The 19,817-nt window shown below is 52.0% G+C and overlaps 1 protein-coding gene and 1 pseudogene across 2 annotated transcripts in view; both read left to right on the forward strand.

Annotated features, from left to right (window-relative positions):
- Positions 1 to 19,817, forward strand: part of ANO2 (anoctamin 2, calcium activated chloride channel) — a 339,922-nt gene that overhangs the window by 1,329 nt on the left and 318,776 nt on the right. Inside the window, exons 2-3 of the mRNA XM_010844983.1 lie at positions 980 to 1,161; positions 2,262 to 2,588. Coding sequence (XP_010843285.1) covers positions 980 to 1,161; positions 2,262 to 2,588 — 509 coding nt within the window. The remainder of the gene's footprint in view (positions 1 to 979; positions 1,162 to 2,261; positions 2,589 to 19,817) is intronic.
- LOC104992330 lies at positions 101 to 555 on the forward strand (annotated as a pseudogene). Its single transcript, XR_825691.1, has one exon. The product of XR_825691.1 is annotated as a mitochondrial import inner membrane translocase subunit TIM14 pseudogene (transcript).

Consider the following 19,817-nt stretch of genomic DNA (forward strand, 5'->3'; position numbering starts at 1 on the left):
CATCATCAGAAGGAGCTACTGCGCCCGTCCGCTGGCCCACTTTTACGACAATTTTCTGACCTAGTTTACGGCCGCCACTGCCGTATTTCCTGGGGCGCTTGCCTAGGTGGTTTGTAAGTGCTGGTAGTGGCTGAATCACTTTGTGATTAAGGCATAAACTTGGTAGGCTGGGATGAACCGCGCTCCTGGTGGAAGCAGGGGAACCGAGCAGGTGCCATGGCCAGTACAGTGGTAGCAGTTGGACTGACCATTGCTGCTGCAGGATTTGCAGGTCGTTATGCTTTGCAAGCCATGAAGCATATGGAGCCTCAAGTAAAACAAGTTTTTCAAAGTCTACCAAAAACTGCCTTCAGTGGTGGCTATTACAGAGGTGGGTTTGAACCCAAAATGACAAAACGGGAAGCAGCATTAATACTAGGTGTAAGCCCTACTGCCAATAAAGCCAAAATAAGAGATGCTCATCGACGAATTATGCTTTTAAATCACCCAGACAAGGGAGGATCTCCTTATATAGCAGCCAAAATCAATGAAGCTAAAGATTTGCTAGATTTGTAGCTGTCAAGCTACAAAATGAAGTAAATGTATGATGACTTAAGTTCTTATTCTCTTATGCGTCCCAGCTTTTTATAATAAAATGCCTCAAACCTAAAAAAAAAAAAAAAAAGAAGGAGCTACTGCTGGTGGCTCTAGGCGCCATGTGTGTGTGCGCGCGCATGCGCGCGCGCGTGCGTGTGCGTGTGTGTGTGTGTGTGTGTGTGAGATGGGAACACCCTACCCCCTCCCCTATGGCCAATGTGAGCCTGGCTAACTAAGCCTATGAGGACTGGCTGGTGGGGGCGGTGGGCAGCTGTGGGGAGTGTGGTGTGTTCTCAGGGCTGCCCTGGGGTCCCAGGTTCAGTGCCTCAGCTGCTCTGGGTCCTGTGTCCATGCTTTCCCATCCCCTGAAGCTGCTGTCCCTCTGTGTCCTTGTCTTTCACAGACATCCCCCTGCTCCCTGGCTCCCCACGCCGGCTGAGCCCGCGGGCAGTGGTCAGAGGGGGTCAGGGCCCCAAACACGGACAGCAGTGCCTTCAGGCGCCGGGTCCCCCAGCCAGTCTGCAGGGCAGTGTCCCCCAAGGTTCCGGCCAGGCGTCCGGCGGAGGGAGCGCCCCCAACAGCTCTGTGAGTACTGGGGCGTGTGGATGGGCGGGCCTGTGGGATGCCTTCCACTTGGGGGCACGGGGTGTGTATTGTGGGTTTGTGTGTGTGGGCGGGGTTTCTGTTAGGCTCTCTTCATCTCCTGTCTCTCCAAGACGGGATGGCACACTGTCCCAGCAGCACTGGGTCCCCTGGTCAGAGGAGGATGGGGAAGACAGGTGTAAGAGGCCGGGTGGCCCCACCCCTGGCCTGCAGGCTCCCCGGCCCTCCCCGGACCTCAGCTGGGGCGCCTCTGAGGCTCTCCCCTGTGCCTGGCGCTTCATCTGGTTGCCCAGGTGACCTCTCAGGTGGCTGCGGAGGCAGCTGGGTATCAAACTGGTAATAAACAGGGAAACACCCAAAGCGGGAGGCAGGTCCCTCCCCCGGCTCCACCTAGTTCTTTCTCCTCCTCTTCTCAACCTCCCATCGCCTCCAGGAGCAGACGGGAGTGGACCGCAGCCTCTCTGGCAGGGTCCTCGCCAGTGGCTGGGGAGGACGGAGAGCGGGTAGAGGAGGATATGGCGCTGTGAGGCGCAGAGTGGACAGTGAATCCCCCGTGGGGTAGGAGTCGGGTGGGCCAGGCGGCTAGAAATCGGCCTTTGTTCCAATGGATCCAGAGAACCTGCCGGTGAGTACGGCGTGTTTGCAGGCAGGCCTGCACCTCTGCAAAGAGGAAGGGGTGTCGTGGTGCATGTGGGGGGCCCTTCGTGTCAGAGCGCGTGGGTGACGCAGGTAGGCACAGTGTGCGCCGGTGTGAGGCTGAGTGCTCGACTTGTGCGCGTGTGCTGGAATGGGGCTTGGTGCGCGGAGGGAGGCCGGTGGTGGGATGCGCAGGGTTGACGCTGCATATGCATCTGTGTGCGTGAGCGTGCATGTGTGCTGCGTCTATGGGCCGGGGCTAGACCCGGGGCTGGGGCGGAGGAGTGGCGGCCTGGCCGATGAACTCGGGCCTCTCTGTCCTTTCGCTGTGAGGGCCTGGCCTCCTTGTCCCCGTCCCAGGTCCCAGAGCGCCAGGTCAGCCTCCCGCGCCTCTCGCCCCTCCCTCACTGGATGTCGCCGCTCCGTGTCCCCTCTTCTTCGGCCAGGTCATCAACAATTACTTGGAGGCCAGCGAGCCGGTGTCCTCGGAGGCCCGCGTGAGCCGCATGCACTTCTATGACAGCCAGAGGAAGGTGGACTACGTGCTCGCCTACCACTACCGGAAACGCGGGGCGCACCCCGGCCACAGCTCCCCGGGCCACAATCTGGCTATCGTCTCCAATGGCGAGACGGGCAAGGACCCCCAGGCGGGGGCTCCCGGTGACATCGAGCTGGGGCCGCTCGATGCCCTGGAGGAGGAGAGGAAGGAGCAGCGAGAGGAGTTTGAGCACAACCTGATGGAGGCTGGGCTGGAGCTGGAGAAGGACTTGGAGGTGAGGTTGGGCAGGTGGCCGAGGGTCTGGGGTGCGATGGCTGTGCTGGGCTGGGTTCCTGGCCGTCGGGCCACGTGCAGGAAGCCTTTGGCTCTGCTCTGGCCTCTGGCATGCTGTTTTTTTCCTTCTGGTGGGGATTTTCTTGCTCAAGGACTTAGGAAGAGTTCTGGGATCCCAGCTCCCAGCTGCTGGGAGTGGGCGCCCATCTGGAAGCTGGCTTAGAGATAAAGACAGACGTTAGAGATAGAAGGCAAGGCATTTCTTCCTGGCTTGCCATCCTGTGGCCTTTGTAATGCTTTCCTTGGAATGAAGACCTGATTTGCCTGTTGTGCTTTGGATTGAATTTTCTGTCTAGGAGACTTACATTATTAAGAAAAGTCCTTGCCTGGGACTCCCAGGGAATTGGTTATTTGGGAATGGAACATCAGACACATTTTATCAACTTGTAAGCTGTCTGTATTTTGACCTCTGATCAGATAAATCCATTTATCTACACATTTGTCTCTCTGTTCTTCCATTCACCCATTCATCCTTCCATCCATACATCCTTTCATCCATCCATCCTTCCATCCATTTCTTCACTCTCTTCTCCATCCATTTCTTCATACCACACGATCCTTTAAAGATGACTGGCCCTTGCCATCCCCTCCAAACTCACCTCCTACCCCTCCCACTCTCCGGTGCTGGCTCCAGCCCACTGGCCTTATCTCGGTCGTGTCTTTGTCACTCTTACCTCAGGGCCTCTGCATGGATTGTCTGTCATCTCTGCTTCGGTCTCCCTTCCTCTAGACCTGCGCATGCTCAGCCCCTCACTTCAGACCTCTGCTTGAATATTACCTCCTTCCAGACATCTTCCCTGACTGTCTTAGATAAAGTACCCCGCACCCCTATCATTCTGTACCTTGACCCTGCTTCACTTTTCTTCGTTATACTTAGCACCTGAAATAGCATGGTAGATTTGTTTTTTATCTCTGCCCCTCCCAGCTCCGTGAAGGCAGGGGTCTTGTTTGGTTCACTGCTGTATCTTGAGCACCTTGGACAGAGTCTGGCATATATAGAGCTTAACTAGCGTTAGTTGAATAAATGACTTCCCCAAGTCTCAGGTTCCTCATTTGCAAATAGACACTCTGCAGGACTGTAGTTTTACGTGCCCCATTGTTAGACAGGCCAATGAAAACATCTAGCACAGTGTCTGGTACACAGTAGGTGCTCAGTAAATACTCATGATTATAGAAAAGGGTGTCATGCTGAAGGATGGGGTGACATTCTCATCAGATACCTGTTTTGTAAGTTTCACATTAACGCCATCCCCAAAGGGGAAGGGACATCCCCAGAGGCCATTCATCCATTTTGCTGTCCCCAGGCAGGATGGTGTGTGACCCGGCTCTGACCCTGGCTGTGCTGACCTGCGCTGCTTATCCACACTCTTAAATCAGGAGCTCCTTCTTGTGTTTTTCTTTGCACCAATATAGGGCCAGTGTGCTCTTTTAAGGCCGCTTGGGGCTCCCCTGCTGTGGGATGTGCTGACTTTCACCTTTGGAAACCCAGAGCTTGCTTAGTGCCTTTGACTGGGGTCTGGTCGTAAGGTTTCTCGAGGCGTGTTTTGAGAGCTGTGCAAGTAGCTCTTGGCATCACCACTGTGGGAGGCTGCACCTTCGCTGTGTGTCAGGGAGGCAGGGAGGCTCAGGCAGCCGAGGCCTGGGCCTTGTGCCCCTGCTGAGTTGGGAGACAGCAACCTGCCCTGAGTTGGACTCTGGAGTCTGAACACAGATGTCCACATCCCAGACCTGGCATCTGTCAGCCTCATGACCTTGGGCAAGTGGCTTGATCCTTCGGAATCGCAGTTTCTTTGTATGTAAAAAGGGAATAATACTACACTCTTCACTGGGTCGTGGTGAAGGGGAAACCTGACAACTAGAAGTATCTGAAGGTGTAACAAGTCAGTGTTAACTGCTATTGTTATTATGGAGAGTTGCCAGATCTAGCAAATAAAGATTCAGGATACCTAGTTAAATTTGAATTCAGATTAACAACAAATAATTTTTTTTTTAGCAAAAGTATGTCCCATGCAATATTGAGGATATTTGTTGTGTCTGATTACTAAGGTGTGTCTGACTCTTTTGTGACCCCATGGACTGAGGCCCGCCAGGCTTCTCTGTCCATGGGATTTCCCAGGCAGGAATACCGGAGTGGATTGCCATTTCTTTCTTCAGGGGATCTGCCTGACCCAGGGATCGAGCCTGTGTCTCCTGCATTGGCAGGCAGGTTCTTTGCCACTGAGCCACTGGGGAAGCCCCATTAAGGACATACTTTTACTCAAATATTATTTGTGGCTAATCTGAAATTTAAATGTAACTGCACTGCTCCTAGTGGGCTGCCCCCCAGCATGTTTTATTTTGATTGCTATTGGATTTTGCTGGCTTCGGCTGGGAATTAGGAGGGCCCAGAGCGAGCTCTTAGGACTGACGAGTGTTCAGGGGCTCCCCTGCTGTGGGCGTGCTGACTTTCCCCTTTGGAAACCCAGGGCTCGCTTGGTGCCTCTGACTAGAGTCAGGTGGAGTGCGTCCTGGACTGTTGTCCCTGCTGTGTACTCGCCAAGAGCGCTTCCCTCCTGGCCCCTCACCCTGGCTTCAGGTCTAGTTAACTCTCCTTTCCTGGGGCCTTTCCAAGCTACTCAGCATCCCCCATGTCCCTTCTGTCATCAAAGCCTCTACCACTCATGTAGTCATCCTGACCTACTCTCTTGCAGTGTTTTGCTTTATTATTTTTTCCCCTCCTCTTTTCCAAAGTTATGCATTTGGGTACCACTGATGCAGAGTTGAGTTCATCACAGTTCTCAGTCATGGCGCATTATTGTTATTGGTGTGCAGAGGTCCTTCTTGTGACTTATTTATTTATATAAAGATAAAACCCGGAGCCAATGGTCCTAACACCGACACTCAGATTCATAAGAGACAGGGGTTCCTGCCACAGCTGCCGATGGAGGAGGGGGTACCCTGGTCTTGAGCCCCCGATCCTCTGAGTAGCCTGATTCTAGACCCTGAGAAGAGGGAGGAATATTCCTGAGACCACAGGTGTGTGTATGGGGTGGGAGTACCACCACTGCCTTTTCGCCCTTGCTGGGAACAGAGGCTGTTGTTGTTGTTGAGTTGCTAATTTGTGTCCTACTCCTTGTGACCCCATGGACTGCAGCACGCCAGGCTTCCCTGTCCTTCACCATCTCATGGAGTTTGCTCAAACTCATGTTCATGGAGTTGGTGATGCCATCTAACCATCTCATCCTCTGTCGTCCCCTTCTCCTCCTGCCCTCAATCTTTCCCAGTATCAGGGTCTTTTCCAATGAGTCAGCTCTTGGCATCAGGTGGCCAAAGTACTGGAGTTTCAGCTTCAGCATCAGTCTTTCCAATGAATATTCAGGGTTGGTTTCCTTTAGGATGGACTGGTTTGATCTTGCTCCCTTGGGGACGGGGTAGGGGCTTTCATGTCCACCTTCTCCCTGATTGCAGTCCTACATCAGGCCTGGGGGCTTGGCCCTGGAACCCAAGGCCTGCAGCCGCCTTGGTGACTGTGCTCCTCATCATTTCTTTTAGTCTACTCACCCTTCCCAGCTCACTGCCTGCTGCCCGCATTCCGATGCTTGGTGTTCCTGGGAAACGTATAGTGTTGCTTTTGCTTTGTGCCTTTTTTTCCTTTAAAAAAAGACATTATTGTTTAGAACAGCTTTTTAAACATTTATTTGTATTGGTGGATTTTGTGTTAGTTTCTGCTGTACAGCAAAGTGAATCAGCTATGGAAATACATATGTCCCCTCTTTTTTGAATTTTCTTCCCATTTAGGTCACCGCCTGGTAGGCTGCCGTCTATGGGGTCACACAGAGTCGGACATGACTGAAGTGACTTAGCAGCAGCAGCAGAGCATTGAGTAGAGTTCCCTGTGCTATACTTTAGGTTCTCATCAGTCATCTATTTTATAGCTAGTATCAATAGCGTATAAAAGAGTCTTACATTTTCTGAAAAATTGGACAGAGAGGTCTCCATCCCACACACTAGTTTCCTCTATTATCGATACAGTACATTTATCACAGTTAATGAGCCTCTGTTGATACCCTGTCATTAACTCAAATCCCTTCTCAGTTCAGAGTCCCCTGGTTTTTACCTTCTCCCTGTTTGTCCTCCAGGATCCCAGCCCGGAGCCCACATCGTATTTACTGTCACGGCCCCTTAGGCTCACTACCCTCTTGGTGGTGACGGTTTCTCTGAACTGTATGCATGTTTCATTTACTTAGTGGCTCTGTCTTAAACCCATTCTGTTCCCTTCCTTTTGCTCTCAGCACTGTATTCTTCAGACCATTAGTGTTGTTGCTGTTGTTCAGTTGCCAGGTCGTGTCAACTCTTTGTGACCCCACAGACGGTAGCACACCAGGCTCCTTTGTCTTCCACCATCTCCTGGAGCTTGCTCAAACTCATGTCCATCGAGGCGGTGACGCCATCCAACCATCTCATCCTCTGTCGACCCCTTCTCCTCCTGCCTGCAGACCTTCCCAGCATCAGGGTCTTTTCCAAGGCGCTGGCTCTTTGCATCAGGTGGCCAAAGTATTCCCCGGTGTACGTGTGTCTAATTCCTTTTTTCTGACAGATGAGCTCTTGTTTACCTAGTCACTCCCCTAATGATAACGGGCACCCAGGTTGTCACCCAACAAGGTTGTGAGTGAATTGGCACCTCCTTCAGGGCTCGTGTCCCATGCTTTTCTCTATCCCTTCTCCTCACCCCTAGGTCAAGTTGGTGCTAAACCCTGGTTACAGGTGGAGACTGTGAGGGTCTGAACAACTTTCTGGGGGCCTGTTGGGGTCTGAACTGCTCTCTGGGTCGGGATGCCCAGCCTCTGGCTGTGAGCAGCAGTTTGGAACTGGTCCCTCACTGGGCAGGGACACTGCCTGGCTGCACCTGCTGGCTGTTTGGAGAGCAGGTGCAGCGGCCCCACCTTCTAGAAAGAAAGAAAGAAAGTCACTCAGTCGTGTCCGACTCTTTGCGACCCCATGGACTGTAGCCTACCTACCAGGCTCTTCCGTCCATGGGATTTTCCAGGCAAGAATACTGGAGTGGGTTGCCATTTCCTTCTCCAGGGGATCTTCCTGACCGAGGGATTGAACCCCGGTCTCCCACGTTGTAGGCAGACGCTTTACCATCTGAGCCACCAGGGAAGTCCCACCTTTTAGACTGTCCCCCTTCTCCTGGCCTGGATGGCCTCTAAGGCTCTAGCTTTGCTTTGATTTTAAGGCAAATGGAGAGGAAGTGGGTTTCCTCTTGGACACCTATGAAAAATATGCACTTAGCCTTACAGATCAGAAGAACTTTGCGGTCACCAAACTCTAATGGATTGAGTATCCTGGACTTCATTTCAACTCCAGTTGATATCTGGGCATGCTTCAGACAGAGGAGAACCTAGTGTGTCCCTTGTTTGGCGTTTCCCCTTTCATTTTGTGTACATATTGTCATGTATTGATAAGGTCCACATTTGTATTTTAAAGACTGCTGCTGCTACTGCTGCTGCTAAGTCGCTTTAGTCGTGTCTGACTCTGTGTGACCCCATGGACGGCAGCCCACCAGGCTCCCCTGTCCCTGGGATTCTCCAGGCAAGAACACTGGAGTGGGTTGCCATTTCCTTCTCCAATGCATGAAACTGACTATTTAGTATTTATTGGATGACTAAGCCATGGTTCACTCTATATTTTCTTATGTTTGGCCATGTGATTAGAATTTCATCTAAATGAAATCTCCTTGTTGGAGATTCCTCTGGGTGGCAGAGACCCCTGCAACCTCATTGCCAGTTCCGATAAATGTGGGCTCCCCTTTGGAATTGAGCATCAAAATCACTGTATTCAAGTGGGAGGCGAATGAATGTAAACAGTTAGGGGACTTACCCAGCCTTGAGCCTCCAGACAGGCTGTAGAGTGGATGGGCTGAACAAGGCCTCCTGTGTTCCCCCAGACCTCCTGCCCGACCCAGAGAGCCAGAGGGACAAAGGCAGAGACTCAAATGCTTGGGTGGCACCAAGGGGCATCTAGGTGGTGGGCAAGCCCAGAGCCAGGACAGCATGTGATGCCCTTGATGGGCCCGGAGGGCATGTTTACACAACGGTGCAGAGACTTTCTCCCAACCTGCAGGCCCTGGAATCCAGCAGGCGTAGTCCCAAACTTCAGCCCTGTGGGCAGCTGATCTTCCCAACTGGGAATGGAGAGGGGGCATGGACAGGGAGACCAGGTGCCCCCTTGCTCGGTGCTGGCTTTCCTGGGATTAGGGCATCCCTAGGACCCCTAGCAGAAGCTGCCTTTGCAAGCACGCTCTGGCTTCTCTAGCAGGTCTACAGGCTGCTTTTGGCAGTGTCAGGCATGGGGGGCAGAGTGCCAGCCTGGAGGCCTGCAGGTTCACTCAGGAGGCAGAGCCCTTCTCTCTGACCTGGTGTCGGGTGGGAACCCAGGAATAACCAAGCTCCTCTATCTCTACGGAGAGGAGATCACCTCCCCTCAAGACAGGATGTCTCTGACACCCGATTCCTCGCCCTGTGGCCTTGACATCTGACAGTTCAACCCAGATTATTGTGCTGAGTCAAAAGGAGTCGTCTAGGGGACCTCTGGGGAACGGAACATGGGGACCTCCCAGTGAGGCTCGTTTAGGGGAGAAGCTGGCAGCCTGGGACAATCAAATGCTGCCTCACTCTCTTCAAACCAGAGGCTACTGTTTCTTGACCTGACTTCTGTCATTACCCCTTTCTTGCACGAAGAATCTGCTTGCAATGCAGGAGACTGCCTTCAATGCTCCAGCCTGGGTTCGATCCCTGGGTCAGGAAGATCCCCTGGAGAAGGAAATGGCAACCCATTCCAGTATTCTTGGCTGGGAATTCCCATGGTTGGAGAAGCCTGGGCGGGCTACAGTTCATTGGGTTGCAAGAGTTGGACACGACTTAGTGACTAAACCACCACCTTTTTTGGGAAGAGTTTTTATACATCTGATTAAATAACTAATGGGAAGCCCTGTCCTCCTAGGCTTTTGGATGGTGGTGGGGCAACATTGTGAAATTGCTGTCTTTCTCCTTACATGGTATCTGTACACAGCCCTGCAGATGAGACCCTCAGACCTGCGTTTTCTTCTCTCTTACCTGTATCATTTTGCTTTGCTGGGAGAAATAGGGTGTAGGAGATTCCCTGATTCTCAGGAAAACCTTGCTGCTTGCTTTTCCAGGGTGACCTGGAGGTCTTCCTGTCCACCGCTCTGCCTCCAGGCCCCAGGCAGGTTGTTGGACACTGGCCTGAGTGAGTGGTGTATTTATATGGGGTGGGGGTCGCCGCATCCTTGACACCATTGTGAGATTAGTCTGTTTCCTTCTCAGGAATAGAATAGGGATTTGCATTCTTAAGAAGGCCTACAAGGGAGAGAAGGGAAGATACGAACATGGCATTTAACGACACTCCAGTCCATTCCGTTTCTTGGTGATGCTGTTGCATTCTCATGGGTGTGGGTAGTGGTCCCGTGGCTGTTGACTTGCTCTAATGACTGGGGAAAATGCACTGATTTCCCCCTGGCTTTGGGATGTGTTCCTGTTCCACTCGCCCCACCCTGAAGCAGCACACCAGAGCCCAGGACATCTCACCTGCCTCTTTCTTGCCCCAAGGGAGCTTCAGGAAACACAACAGCCTGAGCAGACCCTGCTCTCTGGGACCACACAGCTGAGCAGGGCAGGCCTGGGTGGACTGGATCTCCCGGGGGAAGTACCCCAAGCAGCGTGGGGGCGGGGATTCAGAGAGAAGCAAAGAGAGCAAGTCAAGTCCCCCAAACCTGGGTGAACATCAATTTCCTTTTTCAGAGTTTGTAATTAAAAACTAATATTCATGAACAGAGACTGCTTGGGTAAGTCACTCCAGCTGTCAAGATGCCCCAAAGGGAAGCAGAGACCAGAGGAGACCCACCAGGCTCCATCTCTGGTTCAATCTCTGGCTGCCTCTCTCCTGCATCTCCTTCATCAGACATTACCGTTTCGGTGTCATGTCCTGGGCTGGAGCTGATGCCACAAGGGCCTCTGGTCTAGTAGGGAAAGCAGCCCTGACCACAGAGAATCACAGGATCAGGCCGGAATGTGCAGTTACAGAGTAGGGAGAGAGTGCTGGGAGAACAGTGGTCTGGTGATGGGAGAAACCCACCTGGAAGCTCTAGACGGAATCGCCTCCCTTCTCCTCACTCCCAGATGCTCGGGGCCCAGCACACCTGAATGGGCTATGTTTGGTGCTCTTATCAGATCTCTGGCGGGCATTTGCCCCCCTGCAAGCTGCAGTGTTGGGAGGACACTGCAAGTTTAGACGTGGGTGTTGTATGTGGTGGGAGTCTTCTTTGAGCCTTTGAGGCCTGGAGAAGCCCAGTGGTTGTATCTGGGGCTTGAGGGATGGGGAGAATGGTTCTGGGCCACCAGCCTAGTGTCCCCTTGTCCTCACTGTGGACGGGGTCTCCCTGCTACTCCTGGTCAGCTCCTTATGCTGCCCCTATACCTTCTCTCTGATGACCCCTGGGGCTACATGGCAGCATCGAGCGTTCTTAAACCTTGCAGGTTTTGTGAATAGGATTCATCAACTCAGATGGTATAAAATGGCACTTACTTTCACCAACATTTAGGTGCGTGCATGCTAAGTCACTTCAGTTGCATCCAACTCTGCAACCCCATGGACGGTTGCCCGCCAGGCTTCTCTGTCCGTGGGGATTCTCCAGGCAAGAACACTGTAATGGGTGGCCATGCCCTCCTCCAGGGGTCTTCCTGACCCAGGGATTGAACCCTTGTCTCAGGCGTCTTCTGCATTGGCAGGCGAGTTCTTTACCACTAGCACCACCTGGGAAGCCCCAACATTTACCCAAAACATAGCATTTACTTGAGTTAAGGATATAGGTACAAACTGACATTGCTGTGAGTAGCTGGGAGTTTGTCACCAATGGAAGTCACATACAGCTTCATATCCCCTTATAATGGCTGCACAAGTCTCAGTCACACTGATGCTCGTCATTAGTTTGAAGTGATGACAAGGTTTAGATGTGCTGTTAGGCTTGCTATCGGATGCCTTGTTAAAGCAGTATGCGTATGACTGTCTCATACATTTCCCTAGAGGCTCAGGCAATAAAGAATCTGCCTACAATGTGGGAGACCCAGGTTCAATCCCTGGGTCAGGAACATCCCCTGGAGAAGGGCATGGCAACCCACTCCAGTATTCTTGCCTGGAGAATTCCATGGACAAAGGAGCCTGGCAGTCTACAGTCCATGGAGTAACAATTGTCAGACACAACTGAGTGACTAACACTTTTACTTTTTCATGTAAAGCAGTAAGTGTATGACATTTACATTTAAGTATTTTGATTCCTATGTGATGAGTCTTCTCTTTATTCTATATGATTGTTGTACACACTGAAACGTTCTGAGAAGGGGTTCATAGATTCCATCTGACTGTCCTAGGGCTCCAGACCCAGAAAATGATTATTAACCCCTGAACATCACTCCGCACACCTAGAAGAAGCTGAGACAGACAGTGACTGTCCTGCTTGGCTGCTGTATGAAGGGAAATCAGATGGGAAGGCTTACAGGCTGCTTCCTGGAGACTGACTGGCTCAGAGAAGGTTCCCAAGGAGTCTGGAGGCAGGGGCATGATATCAGGGCCTGGGTGGGGCCAAGCATACCTGTGACGTCAGCTGACCCTTCCGTGCTAGTTGTATTTGGAAGCGTGTGGTTTGATCCACAACGTGATTGAACCCAAGAGGGAAGGGGAGTGGAAAGCGGGTTGAGTGGCTCGAGCCCGGGTTCTAGGTCCTGTACTGCCACCAGCTGGCTTCTTTCTGGACCTGGAGACTGAGCGTAATCAGGGATCCTCCAATGCTGGGTCTGAAGGGACTGGCTCTCTCAGACTTAGACTGAGAGTCTGGGCTGCAGTAAAATGGAGACTGTTTTCTCCATGTACTCAAAAATTGCACTGATAAAGACAATTTTCTCAATTTATAATCATTCTTACATGTCTTTTCCTTCAACCTTTAGCAGCTGTTGGCCCTTGGATGTTTGTGTGTACTCAGTGAGGGCAGAGTGAATGGGTGAGAAGTAGAAGAATGTTAGTGGGAAAACTTAGAATTGGCCAGTCCTGTTTAATATTGCGGTTGTTTTTTGTTTTGCTATTTTTATTGGAGTGTAACTGCTTTGCAATCTTGTGTTAGTTTCTGCTGTACAGTGAAGTGTATCAGCTATTTGCTGTGCTTAGCCGCTCAGTCATGTCTGACTCTTTGTGCTTCCACGAACTGCAGTCTGCCAGGCTCCTCTGTCCTTGGGGATTCTCCAGGCAAGAATACTGGAGTGGGTTGCCATGCCCTCCTCCAGGGCATCTTCCCAACCCAGGGACTGAATCCAGGTCTCCTGAATTGCAGGCGGATTCTTTACCGACTGAGCCACCAGGGAATATGTATGCACATATCCCATCCCTCTTGGACTCCCCTGTCCCACCCCTCTGGGTCATCACAGGGCAGCGAGCTGAGCTTCCTGTGCTGCACGGCAGCTTCTCGTTGGCTGTCTGCTTACACAGAGTGGTTTATATAAGTCAGTGCTACTCTCTCAGTTGGACCCACCTTCTCGTCCCCACGCTGTGTCCATATGTCTGTTCCCTACGTCCGCAAATAGATTCATCTGTATTGTGTTGCTAGATTCCACATGTATGTGTTAAGATATATTTGTTTTTTTCTTTCTTTTTAAAATTATTTTTTAATTGAAGGATAATTGCTTTATAGAATTTTGTTCTTTTCGTCAAACCTCAATGTTCTGAAATACTTCACACTGTATGACAGATTCTAGGATCCATCTGCATCTCTACAAATGACCCAGTTTCATTTCTTTTTTTTTGGCTGCCATAAAAAGAAATGCAGTTGGTTTTGGTGGTGATCTTCTGTTGCCTATCCTGTGAGTTCTTCCATGAAAATTGTTCTTGGTTTGAAGGTTGGAATTAAGCGAGTCAGTATTTTAAGGACTTTTGTGGAGGGCTCTGCAAGGAGCCTTCTGAGCTGGTGTGTTGTCCTAGCTCCTAAGGGTCCCCCAGGGCTGCCTGCTTGGGCATCGGAAACAGCTCCTCACGGTGCATCCTGCTGAGAAGCCTGTCTTTGGTCTGCACGAGGGACGGGTGAGTGGATGGCGAGTTGGGTAGGCTGATGGCCCCTCTCCAGGGGATGGGTGAGTGGGTGGTGAGTTGGGTAGGCTGATGGCCCCTCTCCAGGGGACGGGTGAGTGGGTGGTGAGTTGGGAAGGCTGATGGCCCCTCTCCAGGGGACGGGTGAGTGGATGGCGAGTTGGGTAGGCTGATGGCCCCTCTCCAGGGGACGGGTGAGTGGATGGCGAGTTGGGAAGGCTGATGGCTTTTCTCCAGGGGAGGTTGGTGTTGTTCAGTTGCTCAGTCACTTCTGACTCTCCAACCCCATGAACTGCGGCACACCAGGCTCGCCTGTCCTTCACTATCTCGCTGAGTTTGCTCAAACTCACGTCTATTGAGTCAGTGATGCCATCCAACCATCTCATCCTCTGTCTCCCCTCGATCTTTCCCAGCATCAGGGTCTTTTCCAAAGAGTCGGCCCTTCACCTCAGGTGGCCAAAATATTGGAGCTTCAGCTTCAGCATCAGTCCTTTCAGTGAATATTCAGGGTTGATATCCTTTAGGATTGACTGGTTTGATCTCCTTGCAGTCCAAGGGACTCTCAAGAGTCTTCTTCAGCTCCAAGGGAGATATCAGGTTAAAAAAGAAAGAAGGAAGCTTATATAGTATCCAGAGAACTTAAAGATATATTGGCATCAATTGGAGACTTTGCAGGATAATTGAAAAGGGACTCAGTTTCTCACCATTTCAAACTGTTATTTGATGTTCTGTTGTATCTTCCTTAATCTAATGTTCCTTGCACTTGGGCAGAGTGAACAAAACACTTAGCACACCCTCTGGAGCTTCACTTGTTCCCGGATAGACTGAGGACTTCGAGAGCCAGGACCATGTTTTATTTCTTTTTGTGTGTGTGTTTATTTGCACAGTGTCTGACACACAGGAGAGACTTAAGTGTGCTGAACTTATTCAAAGCATAGTGTGTGGCAAGGACAGCATATGGCAGAGTTGTCCAGGGAAGGGGGCAGTCCCCAGGAGCTGCAGTTGTCAGGGGGGCCTTTCCCAAGAAGAGGGACCACCCCCCTTTCCCCTAACCCTGCCCTTTCTCTCAGCAGCCTGGAACCCTGCCCCCATTTCCTCTCCCCCCTCCCCACCTGAGCTCCAGCCCCTTCTTGCTTCTTTGCAGTAGCTTCCCCTGGGGAAGAAAATGCCATAGCCACCTGCATCTCCCTCTCAGCCCCCGACCCAGAGAGGAGGGTGGAGGGCACTGGAGGAGGGAGTGAGAGGAAGCAGGGGCCGGGGAGAGAGGCCCCGACAGATAGACAGACACACAGTAAACCTGAGCCCTTCCAGGCTGCCTTTTGGGTCCCCAGTTTAGAAAGTTTTGACTCCCTGCCTGGGGAAGAGGTTGAGCCCCGGGGGTTGTTACGGGTCTCCCCGTCTTCCCCCACCCACCCTGTTCCTCCCTCTTTCTTCCTCTCAACGCCCTCCAGCTCTGCACTCGGGCAAATCCCACAGCCCAGGATGATTGCCGTTGCTGTGGACTTGTTGATGTTTGTGTTTAGGCCAGGCTCGTCTCCACGATGCGATTGTGAAATCCTTCAGAAACACACACAGACACAGTTTCCTATGGACCGTGCGTCGGGAACTGTCTGTGTGACCAGGGCTGCGTCCCCAAGGCCGCTCTGGCTCTGGGACCTCGCTTTCGTCCAGTCACTAGAAATTTCCTTCTTGGAGTTGCCAGGACTGTCTGTTCTCTCCTGCCTGCCACGGGGGCCGCAGGAATCTGGACCCTTCCTTCCCTGAGTGTCTTTTGTTGTCATTTTGTGTTTTGTTATTTTAGGCTGCTCTGTGTAGCATGTGGGATCTAGTTCCCCGACCAAGGATGGAACCTGGGCCCCCTGCACTGGGAGCGTGGAGTTTTAACCACTGGACCCTCAACCACTGGACCCTCAGGGAAGTCCCTCCCTGAGTATCTTTCATGACATATAGTTAGGTAAGGGTTCAACTTCATTTTTGGCATGTGGGTATTCAGTTTTTCCAGCACCATTTGTTGAAAAGACTGTCTGTTCCCCATTGAGTGGTTTTGGCACCCTTGTCAGAAACTATTTGACCAAATATATGCATGCGTGCTTAGTCACGCTGCTGTGACTCTTTGTAGCCTGCCAGGCTCCTCTGTCCATGGGATTTCCCAGGCAAGAATACTGGAGTGGGTTGCCATTTGCTTCTCCAAGGGATCTTCCCGACCCAGGGACTGAACCTGGGTCTCCTGCATTGAGAACAGATTCTTTACTGTCTGAACCCCTTAGAGAAGCCCCCTCCTTGAGTGTCTTAAAGCTGCTTTTGAAGATCTGAGTCATAACAAATACTTCTAGTGTGCTAGGGCACACAGAACCACTCACTGAATCCTTGTAATGATCCTGTTAAAGATGGAGTATCACTGCCTTTATTTCTCAGATAAGAAAACCGAGGTTACTTGGTCAAGGTCAAAGAGCTTAGTACTAGGGAAGGATTCAGACCCTTTGTCTATGTCCCCATCACTGCACTGTCCCACTTCTGGGGGGGCTGATGCTTCTGCCCTCTGAGCTTGGTGTGGAGGAGGGGGAGTCCTTGTCGTCACCATGGAGATTGTCGGCCACCAAAGCAGGTTCAGGAGAAGAGCTGGGGGCCTGTGAACTTGGGAGTGTTCTCTCCCTTCCTCTGTCCCTGTTTTGCCCCTTCTGTCTTCCCTCTTAGCGGCTGAGGCGGGTGATCGTGAGCAGGGGGATGGCTGGATCCCTGCAGGGACCTTTTAATTACTGTGTTTGCAGCAGGAATCAACCTGCTTGGGGCTTACCCCTGAGACAATGGGGTGGATCTGGACCAGCACACGCGGTGAGCGGTGGCAGGGGTTCCCAGGAGAGTGGGACCTCTTGTGACCTGGCTTCATGGACCAAGGTTGTGCATCACTTAGTGAGGCTGAGGGCTGACTCTGCAGGAACCCCAGAGAGAGCGGGGCAGCATGACTGTCCAAGTGGGAGTCACTTTGGACAGGTAGCCTGCGTGGCATGTCAGCCCCCCAGGAGCAGGGCTGGGAGGACCTCTACGGGTGTGTTCTGCCCTGTCCAGACTATGGGCATCAGGAGGAATAAGGGCGGGACCTGTTTGCCTTGGGTGCCCAGCCTCTGCCTTCTGTGGCTTCTCCCACCTAGTCCGAGCATCACTCTCCGTCTTCACGTCCACTCAGGTCTTTCATTCAAACCCCTCAGGACAGCCAGGCTTTGCAGCAGCTGCGTCTTTAATGAGGATCAAAGAAGTAGGTGATGGTGGCAGACTGGGCCCTGGGAGATGGAGGACTCTGGAAATCATGCCACAGTGACCCTTTCCTTTTTCAAGGACCACGGCCCCCCTTTTTCCTTTACCCCTGCTTTCGTAAGCTGGTTATGTTGACGCCTAATGCCTGCACAGCCAGGCAGCATTTGGGATGGAGCGTCCCTTGTATTCTGGGGCACGTGGTGGTGTGAGATGAAGAGGAGAGTGTCTGCACGGTCAGCACACTCAGGAAGGGGTCGGTGTTCAGCAAAAGACACAGAAGGCAGACGGTTCCTCAGGGTCGTGCGGGTATTCCTTGTGTGGGCACGTGTGATGAGTGGGTGGATAACCTCTTCACTGCCTCTTGCATTCTGGGTCACTCCCTCCTGTTGTTAGGATGCTGAGGAAATGGAAGAGAATTCAGCCATTCATCTTGACTGGAGCTAAGTGGAACCGGACAGAGATGCTGGGGTCTTCCTCCCCAAACACAGCATCCTTCCCTTCAGGACCGAAGGGCTGTGGTTCCCTGGTGCCCCGCCCGCCTCCACTGGCTTGGGTGCACATGTTCTGCACAGACACTTGTCTGCACATATGTGAATGCACGCAGCCAAGCTGAATTGCTACAGTGACCGGAGCCAGGAGGGGCAGGGCTGGAGGGTTTCTTGAAGGAGAAGGTTCTGGTGTCAAGTGAGCTTGGAATCCCAGCTCGGCCACTAAGCGATGCACAAGCTTGGGCAGATCGTGTGATGTCACCTGTGACTTGGGTTTTCTCGTCTGACCTGCTCAAGTTGTTTTGAAGACGAGTGGTCCATTGAGGGGTACGTGATAGTTGTCAAGGAAATGAATAATTAAATGAGGGGACATTCCTTCAAGTGTCTAGAGCGGTGCCTGGGACATGTTAGAAGCTCAGCATAGCTACTGTTCTAGTTCCTGCCTCTCAGGTCCCCAGATCCCTACAAGACTCCTATCTTTTCCTCCAGGCTGACATGTCTGTAAATGAGCTAGACTCTCCCATCCTAATTATTCTCAGTCCTCTCGTGGCCTGGCTTCATGGACCCCTCGTTAGGCTCTAACACACGCCAGTGGTTCAGATGCCCTGGAGAAGCCTCCTCCAACAAGCTTTTTCTTTTCTTCTTTTCTTCTTTCTGGGGTCTCCAGAAATCTCACCGAAGGGCTGACGTGTATGTGCACGCGTGCTAAGTCACTTCAGTCACATCTGGCTCTTTGTGACCCCACAGACTGTAGCCTGCCAGGCTTCCCTGTCCATGGGATACTCCAGAGAAGAATACTGGAGTCGTTGGCCTTGCCCTCCTCCAGGGAATCTTCCTGACCTAGGGATTGAACCTCCTCCATCTCCTGCATTGAAGGCGAATTCTTTACTGCTGAGTCACCAGGGAAGCCCCAAAGGCTAACACCTGATATCAAATATCTCACCAGGAGGCTGACCGTCCCCAGGAAGAACCTGGAATCACAAAAACCTTTGCATGGATAGGTCATCCGTCTGTGTGCCCTGGTCCGAGCTAGAAGTCTTGCCTGCTACATTGAACCTCTGTTTTAACAATTCTCATTACATTGTAAGTGTGTTAATGTAGCTTGTTGCAGAGAGCCCTTTTCTAAAGTGATAATTAGCCTAATTTACCTGCTCTCTACACCTGCACTTCCATATCTCTGGTTTGATGGAAGTGTGACAGACGTCTGCCCTTCTCACTGCGCTTCAGTGAGAAGTGCGATGCACTGTATAACCGGAAGCACCATCCAGCCCGTGATCCAGCCAGAGGAGGAGAGACCAGAAACCGCTTTTCACTTGCTTGTGCGCTTATCTCAAAACTCAGGAGGCAAGTTCTTCTTCAGGTCTAACCTGACTCCCTCCAGAGCAACCGTTGGTTGGTGAAGGAACAGGTCAGATGGCGTGCATTTGATTGGCCCCGCGGGGTCTGAAGTGCGTGGGGACTTGTCTCCGGGGCCTCGTTTTGAGCCTGGCCCGTCCTAGGCAGTGGAGCCAACGGAGGATTGGAGAGCACCCTTCTGTGAGCCCAAGGAGCAGGTTGTCTGGCCGTCTGCAGACTTTGGTCCGCCTGCAGCTCTTCTCCCAGCTTGGTCTCACACTCAGGACAGGTCATGTGACTATCCCCAGCTCTTAAATTTCATTATTTTCAGTTGTTTAGGGTTCCTCCATCTCTTGTCTCCTGTAGTATCTACGGGCAGGCCTGCTCTCTGTTTTCTGCAGAATCATGTGTTCTTTGATGAGCTGTCTGGGGTATCTGAAAGTCATCCAGGCCATGTCCCTGCCTCTGGGACAGGTTTCCTGTGTCCCAGTGCTTCAAACGTCTTCCCAGGGATTTCTTCATTTCCTCGGATAATCTCTCCTTACCTCGTAGCCACAAGGTTCTTTCTAGAGTCTGACTTGACTCTCTCTTGCTGCCAGCTCCACCCTGTGGTCCACTCAGTTCTGGCCTCCAGGGAGGCAGAGAACAGCTGCCTGGTCCCGCCCCTGTTCCTTCCTTGTTCTTGTTGGGGTAGCACCTCCGTGCATCCAGTCCATGAATCCCCCAGCAATTTCTTTGTCACTAGATCACATTGCAAGCTCCTGTCCAAGTGCTGTCTGGCCTCTTCCTGTTTCAGGCTTCTCCCTCCCACCTGAGTATTTGTGTTTCTGGTTATTTATCCCCAGATGCAACGACTGCATTTTTCCAGGTTGAATCTGCTCATTGTTACTTCCTGCCCGGCTTTGCTAACATCTCCAGGTCCCTTTTGCAGCCGCTGCTGCAGGCTCGCTGGACCTGGAGACACG

Source organism: Bison bison, unplaced genomic scaffold (assembly GCF_000754665.1).
Source record: "Bison bison bison isolate TAMUID 2011002044 unplaced genomic scaffold, Bison_UMD1.0 scf7180017864213, whole genome shotgun sequence".
Taxonomy (NCBI): domain Eukaryota; kingdom Metazoa; phylum Chordata; class Mammalia; order Artiodactyla; family Bovidae; genus Bison; species Bison bison.